At 41.9% G+C, this 9711-nt stretch overlaps 1 protein-coding gene across 1 annotated transcript; it reads left to right on the top strand.

Annotated features, from left to right (window-relative positions):
* Positions 1-8118: 8118 nt before the first annotated feature.
* Positions 8119-9063, top strand: LOC142831913 (olfactory receptor 1P1-like). Its single transcript, XM_075942336.1, has one exon. It carries the CDS (start codon positions 8119-8121, stop codon positions 9061-9063), a length of 945 nt encoding a protein of 314 aa, XP_075798451.1.
* The last annotated feature ends 648 nt before the right edge of the window (positions 9064-9711 follow it).

The raw sequence follows: 9711 nt of genomic DNA, 5'->3' as shown, positions 1-9711 counted from the left end.
CAAAATGCCAACTGACTTATTATTTGGTTATTTATATGTTAATCTGTGCAAAATTTACCATGTGTTCTTCTATTTTTCCTAATAATTATGTTTGTTTGTTCTGAGACAGGGTCCTTTTATGTCAGCATGGCCATCCTGGAATACTTACGTAGACTCACAGAGATCTGCCTGCCTCTGACTCCCAAGTGCTGGGATTAAAGGTGTGTGCTGCCTCACTCAGTACATTAACCATATCTTTAGTATGGGTCTGGGTGACTGAGCCTGGCATATTGGGACGGCTGTAGATTGAGCTTCCATCCTTAAACTCCACTTACACAGGCAGAAATGAAACTTTTAAAACTGAATTATGGGATCAGAGTGTTTAGAAATTTGTGTATGACCGGGTTAAGCTTCTCCTTCGAAGACTGGATCAAGAGTTACACCAAAACAGTGACAGACCATTCTAAAGATCATTGTAGGTCCCTCGTGGTAAAGTGCAGGAGGAGACACCGTGCAGAGGTATCTGGTGGCTGTTGGCATTTACTCGTCATGAAAACAATGATTTTAAGGTTAGTATCAGTGGGTTCTTCTTGATGTCCTGGCAATTAATGAAGGAAACTTGCACACTGATAACTGGCAATATTGAAGTCACAATCTAGGAGCACACAGGGAAACCCAGGAATCCCCCCAGGGCACATGGAGGGTCATTCATTTCTCTGTAGAGATAAGTGGGCTGAAAACCAAACTAGGATCTGATTGTGAGGCCCTAAGTTTGCAGCTCATTTCAGTGCTCAGTCATGCCTATGTCATGATTAGAGAAGGGAACTGGGGAGGCCATGGGACTCTGTGATAAGGAATGGGATCCCTCGGCACTGGGGCACGGCACTGGGAAGTTTCTAGTCTTTGAGTTGCCTAGGTTGTTCTGCAACTTCTTTGTTATCTTGGGCCTCATGCTCACCGTGGAAGAGAATCATTCTGCTTTGAAGAAAAGCCTTCAGTCAGTGCTCACAGCTGTGATGATTCACCTGGACACCATCACCATCCTCAACCCTTCATGCCCCTGGTCCATTGAGATGGAGAGATAAGGCTGCTTTGGGAGGAGATTCCATACTGCACACACCAAAAAAGCCTGGGGTATCTTCAATAATGGACATCAGCAGGAACGTGTGTATGGGTGATTTCTTCTGTGAGTTGTTAGATCACTATTGTTTTGGGGGGAGCAAAGCTGGAAACCTCATAGATCACATCTTGTACAGGTTTACACACACATACACACACACACACACATTTGGCTAGGAATACACAAAGCCTCTTCTTTTGCCTTTGAAGTACATCATATAGGAAGACATAATTTGTCCGAATGTAGGCATGTTATTCTGATCATTTGGAAAGGGTGACATGTACAGACATGTGTAAAGATGATGCTACTCTTCTGCTATCATTAATAGGCAACTTGTAAAAGACGATTACTATGATATTACACTAGTATTGCTTTTTCAAATTTAAAATGTATTAGTTGTACTCTTTCCTAAAGATGAACATTCTTTCTCTCTTTGCCTGTATTTTCTCCTCTTACCTCCCCTCTCTTCAGTCACCAACATGTACTAGTGGGATATCCTTACCTTCCTTTATGCACTTAGTTATGATGCATTCGTATAACTATTTTGTTGTCCTATGATCCAATATGTAGCCTATAAGAATGCTTCAAATTAGCGCCTTTAATCTTGGGGTCTTACTCTTTGAACTCCTTACAGAACCAAACAATTACTGGAGTGACCTTAGAAAGACTGAGGAAAAATACACACTGAAGGGACAATGACAATTATTTCATATGTGTGTGTTATATGTATGTATACATAAATTATATATTATATGTTTACTGTTTTAAAAACTCACACAATAAAACAATTTCAACAGAAGCTTGTCATTTACTTTAAGGAGGGCGTGTAAAAAGTCATGGGCCAAAAGAGATTTTATTTAGTTAAATGAGGTAGCATTCTCTAGTTCAGTCTAGGAAACAGAGAGTTAATGAGTTTTCTTGGAAGATGTCCAAAGCTACTGGACCACATCTATCTCCTTTTCAAGAACTTGCTCCTGAGGGAATGTATGCGTCCTGAGGCAATTGCTAAGCTCCAGCTTCCCACAAGAGATGGAGTCTCACACTGGTTCTTCTGGGAAATAAATGCGTGGGTAAGTCCTCTGATAGCCCAGGGCTGGAACTCTTCATGTGGTATTGGGGTCCTGATGTTGAGGAACAGAGCTCAATCTGCAGTCCTGTTGCATGAGGCATGTAGGGCTTCCCTGAGCACCGAAGGAGGCTTCAGGATGTAATCTTATTAGACTCCACTTGGAAGAGAAACAGCCGCTGGGTCTCAGGGAACTTTCCATGTTACACGGATCAACACGGAGGACTGAAGAAGAGGCCACAGGCCATAGTGATGGTAACAGGGACACACACAGGCAGTATGGTGAGCTCACAACTGGGGTAGGGCACCTTAAAGGACCGCTGTTCACCACCACAGAAGCAGAATGTCAGGACCTGGGAGAAAGCGTAAATAAGGTTTGCTTCCCTTCTCTGAAGAGCAAGTAGAGGGGGACAATTTTAATCACTGGACAGTGAAAGCGAAACGTAGTCTTGGCAACGGCAGTGCTTGGGAGCAACGATGGTGTGCATTTCACATCTTTCCAACCAAAAGGGGATTCCCATGGAAGTCAGTGCGGTCAACAAACACTTTGGGGACAGGTTCAGGAAACAGGCTGCAGGGCGGGCAGATGAAGGAGGAGCACTAAGGCTGGTGTAGCCAGTAAACGGTTTGAGAACAAGGAACATGGAATGAGGTAAGCCGTTCCTGTGGGCAGGAGGAGAAGCAGGTAAAAGAAATCTTCCCCTTCACATAGGGGAGACCCTGAGTGCATCTTTCAGCCTGGCCAGAAGTCTCATGCTCTTTATCCCAGAGCGTACATTCAGAATGGAAAGTATTCTAGGGGGAAAGTGGGTCTCTGCTTTGCCTGGGAATTTGCTTTCTGGGGGTGGATCCTGTATGCTAGAATCTGCATCAAAGGCAAGCCTCTACATGACCCATTGAACACAACTGCAGACAGAAAAGAGGCTGAAATTTCTTGAGCTCTCTGACCATTGGACAGTCTCTTCTGGAATTCTTCCTTGTGAAGTCAGGATGACTGGATTTTTGTTTGTTTTACTGTCTTCTGCCCCAGTTTATGAGGGCAGAATGGAGCAGCAGAGCTATGTGTGCCCAATGTTTATGCCTTCCTGGCTCCATTCTGATCATCTCTTTGTTCCTGACATGAGCTCAGGCACTGCAGAATCGCAGTGGAAATGAAAGGGAGGAGCTAGCCTTTCATGTGGTGGCGAAGGTGGAGTTAGCAATTATAGTGACTAATTATTGTGTTAAAGTGGAGGCAGTGAAATTTAATTTCTGACTAACCAGTTCCAGAAAGGCTTCACGGTCTTTGGGAACTGGTATGAATTTAATGAAGGCACAGGATAGAGGTTGCTGAAGGAGCTCCTATTTCCAAGGAATGTGAAGAGCAGTTTCCAGACCTGAAGTCCAGGTATGTGTTAACAGAAAATCTTCCTGGCTAAGGAACTGAAAATTATCTCATTAAACTAACAGTACACATATAACAACGGTGGGGCTGTTTGTGGAAAAGATAAGGGTTGGATACCTAGGAGACCACCTGTACCGAGCGAGCCCAGAACGACAGCTAAGGAGCCACAAAGCAGGGTCTGTTAGACCACCGTGGAAGAAAGCCCCTGTCACTGGACAACAGCTGCCAAAAGGAACTGATTTTGGTTCAAGCATGGTTTCTGAAAGGCTATCGTTCTGTCTAAAGCACACCACACCACAGCAGGCCATTTAGAATCAAAAAGAGTAGAGATCACGCCCAGGTTTTGTTGTTTTCTCTTGTGTAACCTTCAGGCAACTCATGACCCTTACCTTCCTTGCTCAGTACAGAACTGCAGTAAGGTTTGCTAGTCCCTCTGGGAGGATTTACGATTTAAGAGTTTCGGCATCAGGGTCCATAAAGAACCCATTGCATTCAGGTCTGCTGCCTTGTGTTTTGCTTTTTGGTTTGGTTTTGTTTTGTTTTCCTATTCTACTCAAGTCTCAACTGAGGCACTGGCAGGAACACGCTGCTCAGTTTTCCAGAAAGTGTCCCCTTCCTCAAGTTTGGGTGATCTTTCTTTGCTCTTGAGCTCTCAGGTCTGGCACAGCCAGGCTTCAGTGTAATATGTTCTGTTCTAGTCCAGGGGAGGAGCTGTCCTTTCAGATCCCAGACACCCTGAAGTCTCTCCCTAGCAGTTCAGAATCTCACTTGTCCTTTCCACCTCCACCCTGGTCTGGTACTGGTGGCAGTGAGTGCACATTCCCTTGGACACAGAAGAGCTGCAATGTTCTGGCTGCATTAGCATCATATGCTCCAGGAGTGTGCTGTATGTCTCTCAACCACAGCATGTTACAAGTATGTATTGTGTTTTCAGTCTGGATGAACACACAAAAAAATCTAAAACAGGGAACTAAGGAATGCTGAGATCAGGAGAAATAGTCCTCTCCAGGGAAGAGCACACCAGTTGGTAATGAATACCAAATGGTCAGCCCTGAAAACATGATTACAAAGAACATTATACTGAGCAGGCTGTATCTGTGTGTGTATGTATCATAGTATATATGCATAAATGTGTGTATACATATATATTAATATAACAACAATTAGTAAAAAAGAATCCATGAATTTGTTGAGAACAAGCTGAGATGTATGGGAGGTTTTGAAGGGAAGGGGAAAATGATGCAATCATATAATCTCAAAAGATGATAGAAATAATACATTTTTAAAGGCATCAAAAGAAGAAAACAAAACAACATTAGCCTATATAGAGTGTCATGTGAACCCATCATACCATCAGGTGAATGGTATAATGGAGAGGAACCAGGGTATATAGTTGGATCATTGTTTATTATTTGAAGTTAGACTTAAGAATTTCCACTAATGATTTAATTGCAATTGTATTATAATCACATTTTGATTTGAGTTCACCCAAAAACAAGAGAGAAGAGTCAAACTGATATGGTCCAGAAAAGGTCCAAATTTTGGAGTTTGGGGAAAGTTTCACAGTGTGTTAGAAAAGATCTCTGAGCACCAGCTACCTCACAAGCAAATGGAGATAAATGGTCAAACAAAGCAAACTAGGTGAACAACTGTGAACAATATCTCAGAATATTCTCAAAAGATGCTTGCTAGTGTTAATAGAGTTCAGTGAATGAATCTTTGACACTAAAAACTTTTAGGATATATGGTTATTCTTAATCTTTAAAACTACATGCAGAATCTAGGAAAGCAGTTATGTTTATAAAAGCAGGGTCATTCCATCTTAGTAGAAGTTGCTTCAGCTTCCAGCACTTTACTTCGTTTCTTCCCATGGGGTTTACAGATTCTTGAAATGGATCTTCGGATTTTACTTTTTATTCCTGTAGCTCCTTTTTCCATTATTTTATTCTCTTTGACTTTGGCATCTGAATTTGGAAAGCGTATCTTAAGGTTTAATTGCACAAAATAGGTTCTTATTTCTAGAACACCCATTTAATATTGTCTGTATCCATGTAGGTTGTAATAACTCACATCTTTATGTCGACATATGTCAAAACAAATTATAGCTACTGTGGTATTACACCCCCAAAAATTCAGTCTATATCTTAAGAAGAAGCCTCTTACATATCCCCTAAAAAGCATTTACAACACCAATTTAATTCTGTTCTTCCACTGGCCCATATTCAGATTACTCTAAATATTCTACAAACTTTTCCTTTTGATAGAAGTGTTTAAATGAGGCTTGTCCAGGACCTTGCATTTCACATGGTTGCTAGGATTCCCAATGCAGACTTCAGTCATTAGCAGCTCATTTTGTACAGCAAGGACTGACTGAGGAGGGTACCATGCCCTCCCTGCCCAGCATCAGCATCACCTGGAGCTTGTTGGAAATATGAGTCCCTAGGCTGCAGCCCCAGTTCTGATGCAGAACAGATCAACTTCCAGGCACATGTTGACATCTGTGCTCTAGTGTCCAGGGGCACTGCTGTCTCACCATGGATCCCTTCACCAACTGGTAGGCATTTGGGTTGTTTTCAGCTTTTGTCTATAATGAATAATGTTCAGAAGTTTATGTACACGTTTTTGCTTTTCCTGGGTGTAACGAGGCCATATAACGCTATGATGAGCCTTTTGAGAAATGTCACATTGTTTTCCCTATTGTTCACACTGTTTCACATTCCACCAGCAGGGTCCTAGGACCTCAGCGTTTTCTCATCCTTGATACAGTTCATGTTACCTGGACTTACTGGCCTGATGACCTAGAGAAGGCGGGAAGTGGCATCTCATTGTGTGTGTGTCTCTCACTCTCCTTTGAAACAATTTTGTTTCTAGGTTGTTGACAAAAAATATTTTCTATATGAAAACATTAGTGCAGACAGCTATGCCTTCTAGGGGACAGCTACACAGATTGGAAGAAGAGTACATCTGACCATATGGTTTCAGTAAACTCGCTTGGGAAAGTGTTCACTGGAAAATGCTTAAAATATATCGCTGTTAGCTATTGTCTCTTTATCAAGTTGTAACTGTTGCTTATATATCCTAGATAAAATTTTAATCCCTACTCCCCAAATGGAGCACATTAGTACATGCCCAATATCTAAAACTCAGGAGATGGAGGCAGAAGGATCAGTAATTCTAGGTTATCCTTAGCTATGTAGAGAATTTAAGGACAGAACCTGTCTCAAAGAATAAAAGCCCTCACACTTTCTAAATTCTTGGGAATATCCTTCAAAGTACAAATGTTTTAATTAGTTGGATTAAAGCTATATTCAAATTCATTTTTAATTTAATTAAAATTAAACGCAATTTGATGGTGTTTTCTTTAGTGTCATGTTATCATGTGACGTGTACTTTGGTGTCGTTTCTAAGAAACCATTCATTTACTTGAAAATTGTGACTTGTATTTTATTCAAAAACTTTCACAGTTTTAGTTCTTACGTGTTAGGCCTTTGTCCATTCTGAATTAGGGGTGTATATGCTCTGAGGTAGGGGTTCTAATTCATTCCTTTGTGTGTAGACAAACTGTTAGATATAACTAAAAAATATTTTGTTACTTTTCTGATGTTGAGCTTAATTTTGACTTTAAATGTTTTCCTTCTTCCTGCTTTCCTCCACTTTGCTCTTGTCCCTGTGTATTGTATGGTTTATTGAATCTTGTGAAGGTGTTTGAGGCAGTGTATTCTCCTTTGCTGGGCTAATAATATTCCATAAGCTCTGATGTGTGAATATTATTATGAATATTTTTAGGCAGTCAGTAATTTACATAATTAAAATTACTTTATTTTGTAACTGACACATAATTTCACATATTTATGGGTAGTCTATGATAATCCAACACATGTAGAACAGTGACCATTAGAAGAAGGAAGAGTCCTGGGATGGATTTGGGGAGGTAGTACCCACTGGATCTCTGAGAATAGTCTAGATATCACAGGTCTTTACTAAGTATATTTCTTACTGGAGAAACATGATTTCTAGAAGAATGGGAAGCATGAGCTGTTGTCTTCAGAATATTAAGTTTGTGACACTGTTGGATCAGAACAGCTGCAAACTGATCAAAGAGTGGTTTGAGTGGGTTTGGCAGGCTGAATCCAAAGGGCCTAAGATTGCAGTGTAGATAATTATGTCTGAGGTTAAATATTATTACTGTTAGTTTTCTGGCACTAAGCCAGAATGCAGAATTGACCTTCAGTGCCTATAGAACATATAAGCGTGGGTGAGCAAATCTTCTTAGATCCTTATAACATTGCTAAATAAAATTATAATACAATCAAAGATATGGTAGCCAGATGAAATGTAGAAAAGCAGCCAAGAAGATTGTTTCAATGGTCATCATTTGCATCTTGCAGAACTTTCTGGAAGAGCATCTTGGGCAGGCTGTATTAAGTGTCCTATGAATAAACCAGATGGTTACTATACAAACTCTGTGATTCTTCTCTAGAGCTCAGAGAAGGGTGTGTGCAGCAATCTTCTAGAGTGAAACCATCTCAGAAAGCAAGCTCAGGACTTCCCTCATTGACCTCTGTGCTCATGGCAAGAAGGAACCAGACTGGCACCTTTGAATTCCTCCTCTGGGGACTCTCAGAGCAGCCAGAACAGCAGCAAATCCTCTTCCTGCTCTTCCTGTGGATGTACCTGGTCACCGTGGCTGGCAATCTGCTCATTGTCCTGGCCATTGTTACTGATGTTCGACTCCACGCCCCCATGTACTTCTTCCTCGCCAGCCTGTCCTGTGCTGACATCCTTTTCACCTCCACCACGGTACCCAAGGCCCTGGTGAACATCCACTCCCAGAGCAGGACCATTTCCTATGCAGGATGCCTGGTCCAGCTCTACTTCTTCTTAACCTTTGGAGACATGGACATCTTCCTCCTGGCCACAATGGCCTATGACCGATTTGTGGCCATTTGTCACCCTCTCCACTACACGATGATCATGAGCTTCAGGCGTTGCTCACTCTTGGTGACAGCCTGTTGGACCCTTACAAATCTTGTTGCCATGACACACACCTTCCTCATGTTCCGTCTCTCCTTCTGCTCCAAGAAGGTCATTCCAGATTTCTTCTGTGACCTGGGACCCCTGATGAAGATCGCTTGCTCTGACACCAGAATTAATGAGCTTGTGCTTCTATTCTTGGGGGGTGCTGTCATATTAATCCCCTTTTTGCTCATCCTTGTGTCTTATATCCGCATTGTGTCAGCTATACTCAGAGTCCCTTCTGCCCAGGGGAGGCGCAAGGCCTTTTCTACCTGTGGGTCCCACCTTGCTGTGGTGGCCCTGTTCTTTGGAACAGTGATAAGGGCTTATCTGTGCCCCTCATCCTCATCCTCCAACTCTGTGGTAGAGGACACAGCAGCTGCTGTCATGTACACAGTGGTGACTCCACTCCTGAATCCCTTCATCTACAGCCTGCGGAACAAGGACATGAAGGGGGCACTTGTCAGAATTCTCAAGGGCAAAGTCTCCTTCTCCTGAAGCCAGTGACTTCTGCAGAGAAACTGAAGGTGTTCTCAATTCCCTCTGCTGAGATCTTCCAGTAATTTCTGCCTCAAGTGTCTCCTTCTAAATCCTACATATGTTCTATCACAGCCCTGATCACTCACCCCTCACCTCAAATTTCTTAGATTTGAAGAAAATAAAGGATTTCATTTGCTTTGGCTTGTTATGAATTTTTTATTTCTTCATTTATTTAATAATTGCTTTCACTAGAATAACGATTGCTGTGGGATAATGCTCTTGTACACCGTAAGATTTGTCACTCATTAGTTTAATAAAATGTTGATTGGCCAGTAGTCAGGCAGGAAGTATAGGCGGGACAACCAGGCAGGAAATAGAGGTGGGGCAATGAAAACAGGAGAATTCTGGGAAGAGGAAAGCTCATTTCCTCAGTTGTGACCCAGCCACAGAGCAAGCAAGATGTGATTGCTTCACTGAAAAAGGTACCAAGCCACGTGGTTAACAGACAAGAATAATGGGCTAATTTAAGTTATAAGAGTTAATTAAGAAGCCTGAGCTAATGGGCCAATAAGTTTTATAATTAATGTAAATCTCTGTATAATTTCTTTGAGACTTACTGACAGCAAGATCTGGGCAGGGCAAAAACCACAGACAACAGAAGAGCAC

Source organism: Microtus pennsylvanicus, chromosome 11 (genome assembly GCF_037038515.1).
Source record: "Microtus pennsylvanicus isolate mMicPen1 chromosome 11, mMicPen1.hap1, whole genome shotgun sequence".
Taxonomy (NCBI): Eukaryota; Metazoa; Chordata; class Mammalia; order Rodentia; family Cricetidae; genus Microtus; species Microtus pennsylvanicus.
The sequence above is the reverse complement of the archived record's forward strand: the minus strand, read 5'-3'. Positions and strand labels throughout refer to the sequence as shown.